This window comes from Scyliorhinus torazame, chromosome 10, assembly GCF_047496885.1.
Source record: "Scyliorhinus torazame isolate Kashiwa2021f chromosome 10, sScyTor2.1, whole genome shotgun sequence".
In the NCBI taxonomy this organism is placed as follows: domain Eukaryota; kingdom Metazoa; phylum Chordata; class Chondrichthyes; order Carcharhiniformes; family Scyliorhinidae; genus Scyliorhinus; species Scyliorhinus torazame.
In genome coordinates this window covers 190,835,917-190,857,577 of record NC_092716.1, presented here as the reverse complement: position 1 = coordinate 190,857,577, position 21,661 = coordinate 190,835,917, and the positions used below count along the sequence as shown (strand labels likewise).

At 47.1% G+C, this 21,661-nt stretch overlaps 1 protein-coding gene across 1 annotated transcript in view; it reads right to left on the bottom strand.

Moving 5' to 3' along the window:
* Window positions 1–21,661, bottom strand: part of LOC140384457 (F-actin-monooxygenase mical2-like) — a 371,552-nt gene that overhangs the window by 200,065 nt on the left and 149,826 nt on the right. Inside the window, exons 21-22 of the mRNA XM_072466174.1 lie at window positions 19,176–19,271; window positions 5,943–6,050 (exon numbers count right to left, since the gene is read on the bottom strand). Of these exons, the coding sequence (XP_072322275.1) occupies window positions 5,943–6,050; window positions 19,176–19,271 (204 nt within the window). The remainder of the gene's footprint in view (window positions 1–5,942; window positions 6,051–19,175; window positions 19,272–21,661) is intronic.

Below are 21,661 nucleotides of genomic sequence, written 5' to 3'. Positions count from 1 at the left end.
ATAGGGTCAACTCCACCTCCACATGCGCAAGGCTCGACCTTACGCAACTAAAGGTGGTACATAGAGCCCACTTAACAAGAACCTGAATGAGGAGGTTTTACCCGGAGGTGGAAGACAGATGTGAACAGTGCCATGGAGGCCCGGCCAACCACGCCCACATGTTCCGGTCTTGCCCCAGACTTGCTGGGTACTGGACAACCTTCTTCGAGGCAATGTCCAAAGTGGTGGGGATGAGGGTGTAGCCATTCCCGAAAGTGGCGGTCTTCAGGGTATCAGACCAGCCAGATCGCTTCATGGGGAGGAGGATAGATGCCCTTGCCTCTCTGATCGCCCGCCGTAGAATCCTGCTTGGATGGCGGTCAGCAGCAGCACTCAAAGCTGCAGACTGGCTGTCCGACCTATCAGAATTTCTGCAAATGGAGAAAATCAAATTCGCCACCCGGAGGTGGGAAGGTGGCTTCCTCAGAACATGGGGGCCATTCACCCAACTGTTCCGGGACCTATTTGTGGCCAACAAAAAAACAAATAGATAAATAAGTAGCCAAGAGCCAGGGAAAAGTAGCCAAGACATGAGAGAAGAGAGGGAAGGGAGGGAGGACCCGGGAAGGGAGGGGGAGGGTGCAGTGCAAGAGGGAGTAGGCAAACACAGCTGAAAAGAAATGGGAGCAGCAGAGTGGGAGGGGGCGAGAGGGGAGGGTTACAGGGAGGGAGGAAGGATGAGGGGGGGAGAACAACAGAGGGGAGAAAAGAGGAGGGAACACAAACTGGAGGGAGAGCACAGGAAACGACAACGACCACAACAAGCACAGCAGGGCAAGAGAGTTAGAAAGCACAAGAGGAAGAAACAACAGATGGCCGATGTGGAGGCAAACACACAAAAACAAAAAAGAAAACCGACCGGGAGATGCAAGTGACATCAGAGGCACCACCCAGGTGTCTCTCCCACCCTGCTTTTCTTTTGCTCGTTCTGTATTTAATAAATAAAAAATAGGAAAGGGAGGTGTAGAAAGCCCCCCCCCCCCCCAATGACATGTGTAATGAAACTTTCTTTGTTGCCTCTCTGTATATACACTTCCCCTATTTTTATTTTCCCACCCCTTGGCTTTTTAGTTTTGTCGTGTTTTTGTTATTTCTTTTCGGTTTCTCGGTGTGTACATCTGTAAATGTACCATGTATAAAACCCAATAAAAAAACATTGTTAAAAAAAAGCATAATAAAACATCCAAAGGTACTTCACAGGAGCATTATAAAACAAAGTGTGGCACCACGTAAGGAGCTATTAGATCAAAAGGGGTATGTTATAACGAATGCCTTAAAGGAGGGAAGCGAGGTGGAGAGGTGTAGTGAGAGAATTTCAGAGTTTTGGTCTGGCAGCTGAAGGTGTGGCCACTAACAGTGGAGCGATTAAAATTGGTGAAGCACAAGAGGCCAGAACTGGAGGAGTGCACAGATGTGGAGCTGTTTAGCACAGGGCTAAATTGCTGGCTTTGAAAGCAGACCGAGGCAGGCCAGCAGCACGGTTCGATTCCTGTAACAGCCTCCCCGAACAGGCGCCGGAATGTGGCGACTAGGGGCTTTGCACAGTAACTTCATTTGAAGCCTACTTGTGACAATAAGCAAATTTCATTTCATGTCAGAGGGTTGTGGGGCAGGTGAAGATTACAGGGATAGGGAGGGCCGAGGACATGGCAGGAATTGAAAACAAAATATAAAATCAAGACATTGCTTGACCAGGGATGATAGAAGCATAGGGCTTGGCATGATTAAGTCACAGGCAACAAGAGTTTGGATGAACTCAACTTTACAGAGGGTAAAATGTGGGTGGCCGGCAATAGTCAAGCTTAGAGGTAACAAAGGCATGAAAGAGAGTTTCACCAGCGGGTCAGCTGAGACAGTGGTGATATTATAGAGGTAGAAATAGGTGGTCTTAGTGATGGCTCGAATACGAGGTCTGGGAGGTTCTGGTCCCATCCATAACGGGAAACATTGGGGGCAAGATGGAAAATTTGGAGAGGCAGCCGAAAGTGTACCAACTTTTAGCAGGAATTTTGGACAGGACCCGACCTTAGTTTTGCTCCCAGTCCATTGAAACTCTGCACCAACATCCCAGAATCCTCCTCCATCTCCTAACCTGACAGTTTTGTTGTCCACGGGAAGATGGATGGGTAGGTGGGGTCTCCGTTTTAATGCTTCAACTGAAAGACAGCATCTCCAACAGTGTAGCACCCACTTGATACTGCACTGAGGGTCAGCCCAGATTATGGGCTCATGTCTTTGGAGTGCGACTTGAAACCACAAATTTCAGCCTCAGATAGTGCAACCCCCTGAGCCAAGACCCATTTCTGGGGAGAAACTATGGGTGATGGTGGTAATGCACAAACGCTTAATCCATTCATTAAAAGTGCTCCCCTTCATTAGTTTAATGGGATCATTGTTTAAGGAATCTAGGGCACTATTCTCCCCCCCCCCCACGCCGGGTGGGAGAATTGCCAGGGCGCTGCGCAAATTGTGGCACGCCGCCCCGACCCCCGCACGCATTTCTCCCACCCCCTGGAAACCAACGGCGTGCGATTCGCACCGGGCCGCTCGGAGAACCGGCGAGCGGCGATTCTCCGGCCCGGATGGGCTGAGTGGCCGCTACGACATGACAGGTTCCCGCCGGCACAGTTCACCCCTGGTCGCTGCCGGCGGGAACGCTGGGGGGGCGGCCTGTGGGTGGGGTGGGGTGGGGGGGGGGGGGGGGGGAGGGGGCTCCTTCACCGGGGTGGCCCCCGATGGGGTCTGGCCCGCGAACAGGGCCAACCGATCGGCGGGCCGCCCTCTCCCCCCCCCCCCGGGTCTACCTCCTTCCGCATGCAGCCCCAGAACACCGGCTCCATGTTGGTGAGGGGCCGGCGTGCGTAAGACGTTCCCCGCGCATGCGCAGGATTGGGCTGCCCCAACTGCGCATGCACATGTTGGTGCGGCGCCAAATGGGCACCGCGTAAGGACGCTGGAGCTGCGTGAACCGCTCCAGCGCCGTGCTGGCCCCCATAGGTCGTGTCCGGGCCCGGTTTGCGCCATCGTAAAACGCGACGGCGTTCACGACGGCGCGAACACTTGGCCTCAATATCGGAGAATCGCCCCCCTAATGTCTGTTGAGGTGAATTTAGTAAAGATTGGCACAATACCATCACTGGGAGTAATTTATATCATCAGATCAATGTCAGAGTAATTTATACCATTAGATATAATCATGCAAAGCAGTAATCTTATTGTAAAAGAATCTTTCACAACAAAATTAGCAATCTTCAGTACTAACATTGCACAATCCGATCTTGAACTGTCAAATAGTTCAGAAAATCCAAACTCTGACCTCAATTTCACGCAATATAAATGCCAAACAGTTAGTTAGCAATAATGAAAACAGAGTACTGGAAATAAGCATCTTTATTAATAATCTTTATTAGCGTCACAAGTAGGCTTACATTAACACTGCAATGAAGTTACTGTGAAAATCCCCCAGTCGGCACACTCTGGCACCTGTCCGGGTACACAGTGTCTAATTTACCTAACAAGCACGTCTTTCGGGACTTGTGGGAGAAAACCGGAACATCCGGAGGAAACCCACGCAGACACGGGGAGAATGTGCAGACTCCAGAAAACAATGACCCAAGCCGGGAATCGAACCTGGGACCCTGGAGCTGTGAAGCAACAGTGCTAACCATGTGCTACAATATGCAGCAGGTCTGGCAGTATTGGTGAAGAAAAAGTCTTGATCCAATATCACTCTTCAGAATTGAAGGAAAGTAGAAATGCGATGGGTTCTATGCTATTGAGAGGGTTGGGGGAGTTGAAGGAAGAACAAAGGAGAAGGCCTGGAATAGAATAGAAGGTGGGAGAGACTAATTGCCAAAGATGGAACAGAAGGCAAAGGGAATGGTAATGGTTGTGACAAAGAATCAGAGCATTTCTCCAGAGAGAGTGTGATTGGCAGAACCATGAACAGCCGTCTGGAAGCAAAAAAAAAATTTTAAACAAGGTCATCACATGGCAAAAAAAACAGAATTAAAATGAGAGACAGAGTTCATAGCCTGAAATTGTTGAATTCAGTGTTGAATCTAGAAGGCTGTAAAGTGGGCAGCACGGTAGCACAGTGATTAGCACTGTTGCTCCACAGCTCCTGGGTCCCAGGTTCGATTCCTGGCTTGGGTCACTGTCTGTGCGGAGTCACACGGGATCAGGGGTGAGCTGGCAAGGTGGATACAGAACTGGCTAGGTCATAGAAGGCAGAGAGTAGCAATGGAAGGATGCTTTTCTAATTGGAGGGCTGTGACCAGTGGTGTTCCGCAGGGATCAGTGCTGGGACCTTTGCTGTTTGTAGTATAAAAAATGATTTGGAGGAAAATGTAACTGGTCTGATTAGTAAGTTTGCAGACGACACAAAGGTTGGTGGAATTGCGGATAGCAATGAGGACTGTCAGAGGATACAGCAGGATTTAGATTGTTTGGAGACTTGGGAGGAGAGATGGCAGATGGAGTTTAATCCGGACAAATGTGAGGTAATGCATTTTGGAAGGTCTAATGCAGGTAGGGAATATACAGTGAATGGTAGAACCCTCAAGAGTATTGAAAGTCAAAGAGATCTAGGAGTACAGGTCCACAGGTCACTGAAAGGGGCAACACAGGTGGAGAAGGTAGTCAAGAAGGCATACGGCATGCTTGCCTTCATTGGCCGGGGCATTGAGTATAAGAATTGGCAAGTCATGTTGCAGCTGTATAGAACCTTAGTTAGGCCACACTTGGAGTATAGTGTTCAATTCTGGTCGCCACACTACCAGAAGGATGTGGAGGCTTTAGAGAGGGTGCAGAAGAGATTTACCAGAATGTTGCCTGGTATGGAGGGCATTAGCTAGAAGGAGCGGTTGAATAAACTCGGTTTGTTCTCACTGGAACGAAGGAGGTTGAGGGGCGACCTGATAGAGGGGCATAGACAGAGTGGATAGTCAGAGGCTTTTCCCCGGGGTAGAGGGGTCAATTACTAGGGAGCATAGGTTTAAGGTGAGAGGGGCAAGGTTTAGAGTAGATGTACGAGGCAAGTTGTTTTACGCAGAGGGTAGTGGGTGCCTGGAACTCGCTACCGGAGGAGGTGGTGGAAGCAGGGACGATAGTGACATTTAAGGGGCATCTTGACAAATACATGAATAGGATGGGAATAGAGGGATACGGACCCAGGAAGTGTAGAAGATTGTAGTTTAGTCGGGCAGCATGGTCGGCACGGGCTTGGAGGGCCGAAGGGCCTGTTCCTGTGCTGTACATTTCTTTGTTCTTTGTTCTCCCCGTGTCAGCGTGGGTTTCCTCCGGGTCCTCCCACAAGTCCCGAAAGACGTGCTGTTAGGTGAATTGGACATTCTGAATTCTCCCTCAGTGGACCCGAATAGGTGCCGGAATGTGACGACTAGGGGCTTTTCACAGTAACTTCATTGCAGTGTTAATGTAAGCCTACTTATGGCAATAAAGATTGTTGTTATTATTATTATTATTATTATTATTACGTGCCGAATCGGAAAGTGAGCTGCTGCTCTTCGAGCTCGTGTTGAACTTCACTGGAACTTTGCAGCAGGCCGAGGACAGGAATGCGAGTGTGAGTTTTCCTTCTATTCCACCTTTGTCACTTAATCTCTCCCACCCTCTGCCCTATCCCAGATATTCCTTCTTGTGATTCCTGCCTCTCTCCCACCCTACTTTCAATGGCATAAAACCTATTACATTTCTACCTTCCTAAAATTCTGAAGAGTCATATTTGACTCGAAACGTTAATGCTCTTTCTCTCTTCACAGACGCTGCCAGACCACCTGAGCATTTTCAGCACACTCATTATTTCAGATTTCCAGCATCCTCAGTATTTTGGTGTTATTTTAGGTTAGTTGGTCGTGTCTAACTATAACTAGTTCAAAGCTTACCACGTCAGGTGAGGTTACCGCTGCTTGGGGCCTGTGGTCGGTCTGGTAAAGGGTGACCAGAATTTCTGCCATCGCACCGATTACAGATGATACTTTCCCTACTGTCATCTAACCGTTACGGCAACAGAGAAAGGGAAAGGGTGGGGGAAGAGAAGAGAAGATAAAAGAGACAGATCAGGTAAAGGAAAAAAAGAGAGTATAATCTGTTTGAAGATCAAGTGAAGAGCGAGAAGGTATCTGCTATTCATGACCACATTTGCACCAGGCTGTGATCCAACTTTATTTCTTACACACAGCAAGACATGGAAAGAGCAGAATTGGACACTTACAACTTAGCAAAAGACAAAGCTTGCAGATGGACATGCAAGGAAAATGAGCGGTAAACTTTTCCTTTCTTTGGGGTTTTCACTACTTCCGGCCTAATCCTCATCTGAAGGTGTTGACTCCTTCAAGCGACTCAATTGGTGGCAATGGCCCCAGGTTATTGATACGATGGGTGTCATGTAAATGTCTTTATTGCTAACACTTGGTCCAAGTGATCACCTGAACATTTCAAGCGCCTGCAGAGATTGGAGACAAATTTGCCAGAATTTATTTTCCCTTGTTGGATCAGGGATTTTCTCAAGACATTCTGTCTCTTTGAGAAGGCTACAGAGGAGGTGATGAGTCAGGACGCTCTGGGCATCATGTCTGCCAGCTTTGATGCACCAACTGGTCTTTTCCTGCATATGGTCTTAACCCTCTCAGACTGGATTGATGAGCAAGGGCTTTTGAACTAGGTAGCAATTTAATGGCCATTCCTCAGAACCCTTTCATAACTTGGTGAATGTCTGAAGCTTATTTAACTGGAGGTGGGTTGGACATTTCCAAATTCTGGCTTATTTGCGACGGATTACTAGGACAGTGATATGAGCAGAAACTTTGATCCACTGCACATCACATTCCCACGTTGCAGACCAATAGAAGCATTCTTGTTCCCATCCTGGTCGGGATCTTAGCCTCAGATTGCAGAGATGACTCAGACATTTGTCTGGGGCTTAAAAGTCACAAACAACAGTCACAAAATTACACACAAAGATTTCAAGAGTAGTTGCAAAGCGTACATGCAAAGTTAGAGGAAGTTGTCAGAGAAATGAACTCAAGCCATTTCCACTGTTTTTTAAAAAACAAATTTTTATTAAAGGTTTTCATAAAATATCAATAACAAAATGAGAAAGAAAAAAGAACCCAACAGGGTTAAGTACAAAACACAATCTGAAAAAGCAACCCCCCAAACCCCCCCCTGTACATAAATAATAAATTAACATTAACACCCCGACTTAAGACAACAGGTGTATACACCCCCTCAGACCCTTCCAGTGTAAATAACATAAACAAAAATAAAGTAAACCCCTCCCCACCCCTGAGCTGCTGCTGCCATTGACCAATGTCTAGCGTTCTGCCAGAAAGTCTAAGAACGGTTGCCACCGCCTAAAGAACCCTTGTACCGACCCTCTCAAGGCGAATTTCACCCTCTCCAATTTAATGAACCCTGCCATATCGCTGATCCAGGATTCCACGCTTGGGGGCCTCGTATCTTTCCACTGAAGGAGAATCCTTCGCCGGGCTACCAGGGACGCAAAGGCCAGAATTCCAGCCGCTTTCGCCTCCTGCACTCACGGCTCCTCTGCCACCCCAAATATTGCGAGCCCCCAGCCCGGTTTGACCCTGGATCCTACCACCCTCGACACTGTCCTCGCTACGCCCTTCCAAAATTCCTCCAGCGCTGGGCATCCCCAGAACATATGGGTGTGATTTGCTGGGCTCCCTGAGCACCTAACACACCCCAAAGAACCTGCTCATCCTTGTCCCGGTCATGAGTGCCCTGTGCAGCACCTTAAACTGTATGAGGCTGAGCCTCGCGCATGAAGAGGAAGAGTTCACCCTCCCTCGGGCATCTGCCCACGTCCCCTCTTCGATCTCCTCTCCCATCTCCTCCTCCCACTTACCTTTCAACTCCACCACCGAGGCCTCCTCCTCCTCCTCCTCCTGCATCACCTGGTAAGTTTCCGAGATCTTCCCCACTCCCCCCCCCCCCCCCCCCCCCCCCCGGGAGCACCCTGTCCTGTACTCTGTGTGGCAGTAGCCGTGGGAATTCCACCACCTGCCGTCTGGCAAACGCCCTTACCTGTAAGTACCTGAAGGTGTTCCCCGGGGGGAGCCCGTACTTCTCCTCCAGCTCACCCAAGCTCGCAAACTTCCCGTCCACAAACAGGTTCCCCAACTTTCGTATGCCTGCCCTGTGCCACCCCGAAAACCCTCCACCTGTTCTTCCTGGGGCGAACTGGTGGTTCCCCCGTAATGGGGTCCACGCCGAGGCCCTAACTTCCCCGCTATGCCGCCTCCACTGCCCCCAGATTTTGAGGGCCGCCACCACCACCGGGCTCGTGGTATACCTCCTTGGAGGGAGCGGCAGCGGTGCCATTGCCAGCGCCCCCAGACTCGTACCCACACAGGACGCCGTCTCCAGCCTCTTCCATGCAGCCCCCTTCCCCTCCATCACCCACTTGCGCACCATTGTCGCATTGGCGGCCCAGTAGTACCCACAGAGGTTGGGCAGCGCCAGCCCCCCCCTATCTCTACTCCGCTCCAGGAACACCCTTCTCACCCTCGGAGTCCCTCGCACCCACACAAACCCAATTATACTCCTGTTAACCCGCCTGAAAAAAGCCTTCGGGATAAACACGGGGAGGCACTGGAACAGGAACAAAAACCTTGGGAGCACCGTCATTTTGATTGACTGCACCCTACCCACCCTACTCTTGAACTCCTCCTCCATTTGCTCCACCAGCCTTATAAAGTTAAGCCTATGCAGGGACCCCCAGCGCCTGGCCACCTGGACCCCCAAATATCTGAAATTCCTCTCCGCCCTTTTTAGTGGGAGTTTGCCAATCCCCCTCTCCTGGTCCCCTAGCTGTACCACGAACAGCTCGCTCTTCCCCATATTGAGCTTGTAGCCCGAAAAGTCCCCGAATTCCCTAAGCATCCTCATTACCTCTGGCATTCCTCCCACCGGGTCCGCCACATACAGCAGCAGGTCGTCCGCATAAAGCGACACCCTATGCTCCTCCCCACCCCGCACCAACCCCCTCCAGTTCCTCGACTCTCTCAGTGCCATAGCCAGGGGTTCAATCGCCAGTGCGAAGAGCAGGGGGGACAGGGGACACCCCTGTCTCGTCCCTCGGTGCAACCGAAAGTACTCGGACCTCCTCCTGTTTGTGGCCACACTCGCCATCGGGACCTCGTACAACAGCCTAACCCACCTGACAAACCCTTCCCCAAACCCAAACCTCTTAAGAACCTCTGGGCAGCACGGTAGCACAAGTGGCAGAGCAGCACAGTAGCACAAGTGGCTAGCACTGTGGCTTCACAGCGCCAGGGTCCCAGGTTCGATTCCCCGCTGGGTCACTGTCTGTGAGGAGTCTGCAAGTTCTCCCCATGTCTGCGTGGGTTAAACGTACATAAAAAGCAAGAGGGTAGCCAGGGAAAGGGTTGGCCCACTGAAGGATAGGCAAGGGAATCTATGTGTGGAGCCAGAAGAAATGGGCGAGATACTAAATGAATACTTTGCCTCAGTATTCACCAAAGAGAAGGAATTGGTAGATATTGAGTCTGGAGAAGGGGGTGTAGATAGCCTGGGTCACATTGTGATCCAAAAAGACGAGGTGTTGGGTGTCTTAAAAAATATGAAGGTAGATAAGTCCCCAGGGCCTGATGGGATCTACCCCAGAATACTGAAGGAGGCTGGAGAGGAAATTGCTGAGGCCTTGACAGAAATCTTTGGATCCTCGCTGTCTTCAGGGGATGTCCCGGAGGACTGGAGAATAGCCAATGTTGTTCCTCTGTTTAAGAAGGGTAGCAAGGATAATCCCGGGAACTACAGGCCGGTGAGCCCTACTTCAGTGGTAGGGAAATTACTGGAGAGAATTCTTCGAGACAGGATCTACTCCCATTTGGAAGCAAATGGACGTATTAGTGAGAGGCAGCACGGTTTTGTGAAGGGGAGGTCGTGTCTCACTAACTTGATAGAGTTTTTCGAGGAGGTCACTAAGATGATTGATGCAGGTAGGGCAGTAGATGTTGTCTATATGGACTTCAGTAAGGCCTTTGACAAGGTCCCTCATGGTAGACTATTACAAAAGGTGAAGTCACACGGGATCAGGGGTGAGCTGGCAAGGTGGATACAGAACTGGCTAGGCCATAGAAGGCAGAGAGTAGCAATGGAGGGATGCTTTTCTAATTGGAGGGCTGTGACCAGTGGTGTTCCACAGGGATCAGTGCTGGGACCTTTGCTCTTTGTAGTATATATAAATGATTTGGAGGAAAATGTAACTGGTCTGATTAGTAAGTTTGCAGACGACACAAAGGTTGGTGGAATTGCGGATAGCGATGTGGACTGTCGGAGGATACAGCAGGATTTAGATTGTCTGGAGACTTGGGCGGAGAGATGGCAGATGGAGTTTAATCCAGACAAATGTGAGGTAATGCATTTTGGAAGGTCGAATGCAGGTAGGGAATATACAGTGAATGGTAGAACCCTCAAGAGTATTGAAAGTCAAAGAGATCTAGGAGTACAGGTCCACAGGTCATTGAAAGGGGCAACACAGGTGGAGAAGGTAGTCAACAAGGCATACGGCATGCTTGCCTTCATTGGCCGGGGCATTGAGTATAAGAATTGGCAAGTCATGTTGCAGCTGTATAGAACCTTAGTTAGGCCACACTTGGAGTATAGTGTTCAATTCTGGTCGCCACACTACCAGAAGGATGTGGAGGCTTTAGAGAGGGTGCAGAAGAGATTTACCAGAATGTTGCCTGGTATGGAGGGCATTAGCTATGAGGAGCGGTTGAATAAACTCGGTTTGTTCTCACTGGAACGAAGGAGGTTGAGGGGAAACCTGATAGAGGTATACAAAATTATGAGGGGCATAGACAGAGTGGATAGTCAGAGGCTTTTCCCCAGGGTAGAAGGGTCAATTACTAGGGGGCATAGGTTTAAGGTGAGAGGGGCAAGGTTTAGAGTAGATGTACGAGGCAAGTTTTTTACGCAGAGGGTAGTGGGTGCCTGGAACTCGCTACCGGAGGAGGTAGTGGAAGCAGGGACGATAGGGACATTTAAGGGGCATCTTGACAAATATATGAATAGGATGGGAATAGAAGGATACGGACCCAGGAAGTGTAGAAGATTGTAGTTTAGTCGGGCAGCATGGTCGGCACGGGCTTGGAGGGCCGAAGGGCCTGTTCCTGTGCTGTACATTTCTTTGTTCTTTGTTCTTCGTTCTCTTCAGCACCTCCCACAGGTACCCCCACTCTACCCTATCGAAGGCTTTCTCAGCGTCCATCGCCACCACTATCTCCGCCTCCCCCTCCCTCGCCGGCATCATAACGTTCAAAAGCCTCCGCACATTCGCGTTCAACTGTCTCCCCTTCACAAACCCCGTCTGGTCTTCATGGATGATCTGCGGCACACAATGCCATTTCCACTGTTATTACACCATTAATAAAACAAACATATTAACAATACTCTAGCTTTCTACTTTGCTCATTCTGCCAATGTAGCCTCAGTGCAAAGCTGCACTGTTCGAATAAAGTGCCATAAACTGGACCAAACCTAGAGTGGAATTTGCAGAGATTGGAAAACCTGACACCTCTTAGCTAAGTGGCAAAATTGGGGCTTGGCTATTTGGCAATGCCAACATGTTGACATAAATTTGATTTTATGGCTCTCTGTGTATATATAATTCAATACATCAGTTATCGTTTCTGTGACACTGCACAATTGACACGACTAAAGATACATAAAAAGTGTATGAGTTTCCACTAGGTGTGGGTTTTATATATTATTGAAATATGGCTGGAATACAAAGCGGTGAAAGTTATACTCCAATTATATTAAGCTGTAGTTAGATTACATCTGAAGCCAGTGTGTTCAATTTTGGGCACTGCATCTTAGCAAGGATATATTCGCTTTGGGAAGGATGCAGTGCAGATTCACCAGAATTATCTCGGGATTAAAAGGACTACATTATGAACACATCAAGCATAGGTTTGAACTCCCTTAAGTGAATATCAAAGGGTGATATTAATTGAGGTTAGCGAGAGAGAGAAAACAATCTATTTACTCTGGTAGGAACAGTCAGAACAAGGAAGGAGATTAACCAACCACCAAAGGTTATTATATCAGGTCAGTCATGATCTCATTGAATGGCGGATCAGATCCAATGGGCCGAATGGCCTACTTCTGCTCCTACGTGTGATGGTCACTCGCCCCTCCAACTCCTTCTAAAGGTGAAGCTGCATAAACACTTGAAGGAGGGAGGAATAGATGGATATGCTGGTAATGTTAGATAAAGAAGGGTAGAAGGAGCATACTGATATGGGCATGTAGGGCTGAATGGCCTGAATCTGTGCTGTAAATACTTTGTAACATTATACAATAACTTCATAATTAGAGTCAGGCCACTGAAGAGTGATGTCATGAATACTCCTTCACACAAAGAGTGGTGTAAATCTGGAACTCTCCCTCCTCAAAAAGATTTCGAGACTGGTGGTCAATTGCAAATTTCAAAACGGAGATGGTTGGGTAAAATTATTGAGGGATATGAAACCATGGTGTGTAGATGGAGATATGAATGAGGACAGAGTGGCAAGGTCTCGATTTAGTGACTGATCTGTTGTTGGGTTAACTATAGATGTATGTTCTATACTCGAGGAATACAATCTCAGTCTATGCAACCTCTCCTCATAATTTAAATCTTTTAGCTCCAGTATCATTCTGGTGAACCCAGGCTGCCTCTCTACCAAGATCATACCAACATATCCTTCTTGTTAATAGGATGCCACCCTGATTGGTGAAGCTGAAACCAAGACACAGAGCCTTCCTTTATCAAGAATTTATTGATTTGTTCGGCCTCAGAGCTCTCCTTCCATTCCACGAAGTGTCCTAGTTGGTACCCTGTTTATATGGGTTGCATTTGCTACCAACGTCTCGGATTTGTACTGTTTTACTGTTACATCACTGTGAGAGGCAGAGTATGGAGCAGCCAAGATCAAAGATGATGCTGTTCAAATTATCACGCCCGTGATTTAGCTGGGTTGGTATACCTTGCTGGCCTTGTTCTTTTTCTTTATATTTGGATTCTTCCTGTTGGATTATTTGACTATTGTAAGATGCTGCAATGTGATTTTAGTCCATCAGTTTTCATCCTCATTTATCAAGATTCTCTCTTTTGATTTGTTATTTGTTAAAGACAATTATTCAATTAAAGTCCGTAATAGGACAAGGCACCAAATCAGGTGCAGTCTTTTGGGGATTTGTTTTCCATTCACTGGAGTAATACAAGTTAGTGATGGGCAGGGTTGTGTGGAAAGAGAGAGAGAAAAGTTTGAGCAAATGTCCAAAATACAGCTATGTAAGGCTGAAGAAGTATTCACTAATTGTCTGAATCCTGTCTTTCTAAAATCTGAGGAGTACATCAATATTCCACCGAGAACTGCATTAGAAATCAAAATCTTTTGCCCAAGTTGTGGAATATGGGGAGCCGAGGCCAGTTCAGAAAGGGAGATGAGCTCAGCACTCTCCAGGATACCGACAGTGTTGGAATCGGACTGAGAATGGGGAAATGAATGGAGATTGGGGGAAATTGGACTGAGAATGGGGAAACAAATGGAGATTGGGGGAAATTGGACTGAGAATGGGGGAATCGGACTGTTGGAATGAGAATGAACAAAATGGGGACAATGAATGTGGTGACCAACATTTTTTCCTCTCTCACCCCAAGCAGTTACAAACAGAGATAGTGTGTACGTGTGTGTTATACTGACACATGTGCAATGGTGCTGGCAGGCTGGACACAGCAGAGTAACGTCAATGGATTTCTGTGCATATGTGGACCAGAATGCAGAATGGTATCAGCGGGCAGCTTGTGCAGCCATCTTGCATTGGCAGAAGACAGTGTTCCCAAAGGCAATTCATACCCATCACCTGTATCTCTTAACTTTAACAATGTAAGTAATGTGACATTAACAAACTGTAACAATGCAACTGACAAAACATGAGCATTTCTTAAGATGTGGTGCCCGAACCTAAACCCAGCTATTCCGTGTCAGCTAAACAGATATTTATACAACTAAAGCATAGATAACATCCATTTTCATTCCAGAAATATCACAAGGCCCTTGGCAATATTCAACTAAATGATGGCTGCCCTGCATCTTAAGTCCATTTAAGTGTAGTATACTTGGCAACTGTGACTTTGAAGCACTGGACACCAAACATTAATAATGGGTTCTGATGAAAGGGCATTGACCAGAAACCTTAACTCTATTTCTCTTTCTCTTTCCACAGGCACTGCCTGACCTGCTGAGTCATTCCATTATTTTCTGTAATAGCAAGGAGTTTCAGTTTGCTTAACGTACAACTGTTTTCTGTTTACATCTTGTTTAGTCACTTCAGAACCTATTATCTTTTATTTAGGTTCAGGGAGGAAGGTGCAAAGAAAAATAAAATCCTCCCATTTCTAACCCACCAAACCAATCATTCCAGTTTAGCAGCTAAAAAAGTGTTGAGGGACTGGTTTCAATTTATCAAGTTAACCCATCTCACCCATAGAATCCCAACAGTGCAGAAGGAGGCCATTCGGCCCAATGAGTCTACACCGACCCTCCGACAGAGCACATCACCCAAGCCCACTTCCTCTCCCGATCCCAATAACTCCTTAACCTAACCCGCACATTCCTGGGCACTAAGGGACAATTTAGCGTGGCCAATCCAGCTAACCTGCACATCTTTGGACTGTGGGAGGAAACCGAAGCACCCGGAGGAAACCCACGCAGACACAGGGAGAATGTGCAGACTCCGCACAGACAGTCACCCGAGGCTGGAATTGAACCCGGGTCCCTGGCGCTGTGAGGCAGCAGTGCTACCTACTGTGCCACCATGGTGCCATGTGTTAATGTCTGCAGGCACCTAAAGGTTTCTTGTGCTTGTTAGTCACTGGTTATGTAGATCAAGCAACAACGCCCTGTTGTGACAAAGTTTTCATATTTTCACACTGCTTTCTTGGAGAGCAGTATTGTATTAGTTGAGATAATGGAATATAAGAACAGTATGGAGCTGTATAAATCATTAGTTAGGCCACAACCCGAGTATGATGTACAGCTCTCGTCACCTCAAAAGATGTAATTACATTAGCGAAGGTACAGAGGAGATTTAGAGGATGTTGCCAGGACTGGAAAAGAGCAGCTACGAGGAACAATTGGATAGGCTGGGGTTCGTCTCCTTGGAACAGAGGAGGTAGAGGGGAGATTTGATTGAGATGTACAAAATTGTGAGGGGCCTGGATAGAGTGAATGGGAAAGGCCTATTCACCTTAGCAGAGAGGTCAGTGACTAGGGTACATGGACTTAAAGTGACTGGTAGAAAGATTAGAGGGGAGATGAGGGAAACCTTTTTCACCCAGAGGTAGGGCTCTGGAATTCACTGCCTGGAAGGGTAGATGAGGCTGAGATCCCAACGCATTTAACAAGGTGTCTGGGCTGCAGACCAAATGTTGGAAAGTGGGAATAGCTTGGGCGGCCCGTTTTTAGGTCAGCACAGACACGATGGACCATGTGGCCTCTTTTGGCGATGTAGACCTTCTATGTTTTCCAGGCTGATTAACAGTCTGACCGACAGCAAAGTCAACATTCCTTCCAAGGCCAGAGCCATCTTTCTCTCAACCATTCAGTCAGTTTGGGATTTTAAGAGGTCCCACAACCCAAATGATGAGAAGGCTGAGTCATCACCACTACCAGACACATGGACATCAACCAGGAACTCCGAGCTGCAAATCTGGTCTCCATTTGCTGTTTGAAGCGGGGTTCAAACCCAGGAACTCGGAGGCGGGAATGGGTAACAAGTGAGCAAACAGCTGAGTAACTTTAATAAAGCCAGTTTAACAGGAGATCTATTTTGCATAGCTGAACTGAATCACTGGAATCAAATTCTTCAAAGGGGCATTCATATGGAAAGATTTGCAATTCTACATCATCTCATTGTCGTGTTGTTCACCCTGGGGTAACACGGACTGCAACAGGATGCAGATGAACTGTAAAGCATACACCAAACGTAGGCGTTGGTCCAATACGATTTATTGAACTTCTGTAACAATACACACAGCTGGCTGTGGGTTGACACTCAACTACTCTAAGTGTACTAACTCTAACTTACTAGACCAGGCTAGCTCTGATCCACGTGTAGAAGGTGCTGACTGATATATACACCCTGACTGTCACTAAAGTTGTCACCAGTGGAAAGAGGCGGAGTGCTGATGCCTCGTGTGTTTTATAGTTGGAAGCCCCCCTCTGGTGTTCTGTCTGGTTATTGGTTGTGTTCTTGCCTGCATGTAGATTGGCTAACCTGGGTGTCTGTCACTGCCTGTTTTTACCTCATGATGTTCATGGGTGCATATTATGACACTCATGACCCTGAGAAATGTCCCAAGGCATTGCAGAGCCAGTCAATCGCTCAGTGAAGTTGCCATTCAGTGAGCAAAGGTGACAGCCATTTTGTGCTCTGTAAGGTCCCACAAACAGCAGAGCAGCGAATGAGATAACCTGTTCTTGGTGCTGTTAGTTAAAGGGGGAATGTTGGCCAGGATACCAGGATACTGGTTTAGCACAGTGGGCTAAACAGCTGGCTTGTAAAGCAGACCAAAGCCAGCAGCACCATTCAATTCCCGTACCAGCCTCCCCGAACAGGCACCGGAATGTAGCGACTAGAGGCTTTTCACAGTAACTTCATTTGAAGCCTACTTGTGATAATAAGTGATTTTCATTTCATTTCATTGCTTGTCATTGAAAACTGCTGTGTGAATTTTTTAAACACATTTTCTTTGGCAGATAGATGGAGCCTAGAAAACAATGGAGTGCAGTATTTCCTCAAAAAATGCACTGAAGCATCAGCCTGAATTATGTAGCCATGTCTTGCACTTAACAGCCAAGATGTCAAGGTGGCTAGGAGAGATGAGGAAGAACACTCAAGCCCTGGGGGAGGCAGTGGTGATAAACCTTCACCTTGAATGGTTAAGAGTCCCTGTGATGATGGTGCTTTTAGAATGCACTTTGCGAGGAAGTTCCAGGACACTTGCTGTTTGCGGGCTCTTGTTGTGCTCAATTAGCTGCTGACATTACACGAGTGACAACACTTCATAAAGTATGTAATTGGCTGCAAAGTATTTGGGGCTGCAAAGTATTTTGGGAACACCGGAGGTTGTGAAAGGTGCTATAGGAATGCAAGTTCTTTCTTTCTATTGGCCTGGTAACGATGAAGGAACACAGGGAGCATCCATGTCAAGATAGTGCACAGCTTGGAGGGGCAGAGGCAAAAGATTAATGCTTTAGTGAGAAAATTTGAAAAACCCAAACTTGAGGATATACGAATCCAACCACATTATTTCCTGCTTCATTAAGCATCTTTGCAAGAATGCTTAGTGTGAGCAAAGGGCATGTGTGCTCACATAACTCTTCCATATTCAGGCATTCCCATTCAGTTTTCCCCGCCTTGCTCAGATGGTGATAGAGTTCTGCCATGCTTTTCCTCCTTTAGGTTAATCCTTTCTTACTAATCTTGTTTTCAGCCTTCTTCTCTTGCTTGCTGTCTCTCTATTTTTTCCTGTCTGTCTTTTTCTCCCTAACGTCTTCTGTCCCTGTTTAAAGTTATTTCTCCCTCTCTTTAAACCTGTTTATCCCCCAACATTCCCTCTTCCCCACTATAATCCTTCTACCCTCTTTCCCTCTCTCCCCCTCTCTAAGCATCTCTCTCTCCGCGAACCCCCTCTCATCCTCTCCAATCCTCCCTCTCACCCTCCTAAACCTCCTTCTTTCACCCTTTTTAACCCTACCTCCCAAACTCCAAACCCTTCCTCTCTCCCCCTAATCTCTGTCCCTCGAACCCTCACTCCCTTCTAACCTTCTCTCTCTCGCCCATTTTAACGCTCTCTCTCTCTCTCCCCCCCCTAATCCATTCCCTTCCCCTACTAACCCCTCTCTCCTCAAATCCTTTTTTCCTCTCTCCCTAGCTTTCTATTCCCTCTGACCTCTTCTTTCTGCTTGAACACACTCTCTCTTCCCTCTAAGCCAGTGGGCGGCACGGTAGCACAGTGGTTAGCACTATTGCTTCACCGCGCCAGGGACCTGGGTTCAATTCCCGGCTTGGGTCACTATCTGTGCGGAGTCTGCATGTTCTCTCAGTGTCTGCGTGGGTTTCCTCCCACAGTCCAAAGGTGTGCAGGTTAGGTGGATTGGCCATTCTAAATTGCCCTTAAGTGTCCAAAAAGGTTGGGTGGGGTTACTGGGATAGGGTGGAGGGGTGGGCTGAAGTAGGGTGTTCTGTCCAAGGGCCGAATGACCTCCTTCTGCACTGTAAATTCTATGATTCTATGAACCCTTTCTATCTGTCCAGCCCCCTTTCCCTCCCTGCCTAAACATCCCTTCCCTCTCTCTCTTCCTCCGTCTAACTCTTCTCTGCCTCATAATTATAAAGAAATATAAGATTTTTAAACGGCCACATTCACATTCATTACAAAATGTAAAATTGCAGATTCAAAATGTTTGCTGGTCATAATTAAACATTGTTTATCAGAGGCAGAGATGGCCTGCCAGCGGGATCCCGTCGTCGTCAACGAGATTTCCCATTGACAGCATCCCTTGTTGCCGGGTAATCTGTGCGTCGGTGGGGAACCGGAAATTCTCACCAGCGTGAAGAGCTGGTACATCCTGCCCTTTGTGCCTGGGCAGTCTTCAGGTGCTTAGGTCATCGAATACCCTCTATACACCTCTCTGCTCTCTTGCTTCCTTTGAATACTCTTTCAAACCTGCCTCTTTGGCCAAGCTTTTGATCAGTTGTCTTAATCGCTTTTTATAAGGCTTGATTTATTGTTACCTGATGTGAATAGTCTTGGGACATTTTACGAGGTTAATGGCGCCGGATAAATAAAAGTTACTGTTGTCTTATGGAATAGTTCACAAGTGTGGCATGCTGGACATGATTACAAATCTCATTATATTGAACCAGACGAGCACTAATTAGTGACATATTACGTTTTTGCTGCTCTTGTACTTGCTGCAAGCATTTTAATTTTAAAGTTTGACATGCGCCATTCAGCACCTGCGGGTCGGACATGCTGAGCCACACCATGAGTCCCAGGTTAGATCTACCTGAGCGTGACAGTGCTGGCTGGATTTGGAAGGTTGAGCAGCCGTGGTTTCACTCGAGCGACAGACTACAGCACGAGAAGCATCACGTGTAGAAATCTACGAGAGGACAGAATATACAGCACTGATGGCTTCTGAAACACAAGGATTTTCAGAACCCACTACTTGACTCAATTGGCAAACCCCTCTCATTTCATCCTTCGTGGTCACAAATTTAAAAGCTTTCTTGCAGGTTGAGGGACTTCAGTGATGTGGAGAGACTGGAAAAGCTGGGATTGTTCCCCTTAGAGCTTGAAAGCTCAGAGAAGTGTTCAAAATTATGGTACGTTTTGATAGAATAAATAAGGAGAGACCGTTTTGAGTGGCAGGTGAATTGGTGACCAGGCGGCACAGATTCTAGATAACTGCAAAAGAATCAGAGGGAGAGAGGAGATCACATACTTCATATTTACACAGTGAGTTGTCAACTGGAATGCTCTGCCTGAAAGGCTGGTGTGGAAGCAGATTCAATAGTAGTAACTTTCAAAAGGGAATTGGATAAATAAATAAAACTGGAAAGGAGATATTTGTAGCACTACAGGGTAAGGGCAGTGGGTGTGGAACTATTGGAGCAGCTCGTTCAAAGAGCAGCACGGACAAAATGGACTGAATGGCCCCCCACTTCTGCACCACATGGTTCCATGAGCTTTGACACCACCATCCTGGAACCTTGCAACTTGGAGCTAATAATTTTAGGAACAGGAATAGGCCTTTCAGCCCCTCAAGCCTGTCCCACCATTTAATGAGATCATGACTGTGACCTAACTCCATGAATGAAAATGAAAATCGCTTATTGTCACGAGTAGGCTTCAATGAAGTTACTGTGAAAAGCCCCTAGTCGCCACATTCCAGCGCCTGTTCGGGGAGGCTGGTACGGGAATTGAACCGTGCTGCTGGCCTGCCTTGGTCTGCTTTAAAAACCAGCGATTTAGCCCAGTGAGCTAAACCATATGCATGCCTTTGGCCCATATCCCTTAATATCTTTGCTTAACAAAAATCTCTCTCTCTCAGATTTAAGATTAACAACTGAGCTAGCTTCAACTGTTTGTGGGAGAGAGTTCCAAACCTCGACCAGACTTTGAATGATGAAGTTCTTCCTAACATCTCTCTTGAATAATTTAGCCCTAATGTTTAGACTGTGCCCCCTAGTTTTAGAATCGTCAACCAGTGGAAATAGTTTATCTTTATCTACCCTGTCTTTCCCTGTTAGTATCTTGAATACTGTAATCAGATCACTCCTTAAACTTATAAATTCCAGCGTAACAGGTCTAATTTGAATAATCTCTCCTCGTAACGTAACGCAAGTATCATTTTTGTAAACCTACAATACACTCTGTCCAAGGCCAAAATATCCTTCATAAGGTGTGGGGCCCAGAACTGCTCTCAGTACTCCAAGTGGGGTCTAACCAGGTTTTGTATAGCCACATCTTAACACCTTGTCTTTATATGCCAGTCCTCTTTTTTAAAAATTTAGAGTTCCCAATTATTTTTTCTCCAATTAAAGGGCAATTTAGCGTGGCCAATTCACCTATAATAATAATGATAATAATAATCACTTGTCATGAGTAGGCTTCAATGAAGTTACTGTAAAAAGCCCCTAGTCACCACATTCCGGCACCTGTTTGAGGAGGCTGGTATGGGAATTGAACCCGCGCTGCTGGCATTGTTTTACATTACAAGCCAGCTATTTAGCCCACTGTGCTAAACCAACCCCTGCACATCTTTGGGTTGTGGGGGTCAAACCCACACAGACATGGGGAGAATGTGCAAACTCCACACGGACAGTGACCCGGGCCGGGATGCGAACCCGGGTCCTCAGCGCCGCAGTCCCAGTGCTAACCACTGTGCCACATGCCGCCCTCTTTATATTCCAGTCCTCTTGATATAAAAGCTAGCATTCCATTAGCCATTTTGATTATTTTTTGCACTTGTTCCTGGCATTTTAAGGACCTATACCCTGAACCCCCAAGTCTCTTTGAACATCCTCTGTACCTAATCGCTTTCCATTTAGAAAGTATGTGCTCTATCCTTTTTTCGTCCAAATTGGATAACCTCACTTACTTTTTCAAAATTAATTAAAAAATTCCAATTAAGGGCAATTTACCACGGCCAATCCACCTACGTTGCACATGTTTGGGTTGTGGGGGTGAGATCCACACAGACACAGGGAGAATGTGCAAATTCCACACAGACTGTGACCCAGGGCCGGGATTGAACCTGGGTCCTCGGCATCATGAGGCATCATTGATAACCACTGTGCTACCGTGCTGCTCCATTTGCTAACATTAAATTCCATCTGCCATAATTTTGCCCATTCACCTAGTCTGTCAATACCTCCTTGCAATTTTCTGTTATAATCTAGGCTACCTATAATGCTACCTAACTTTGTATCATCTGTAAATTTGGATATAATAATAATAATAATTGCTTACTGTCACAAGTAGGCTTCA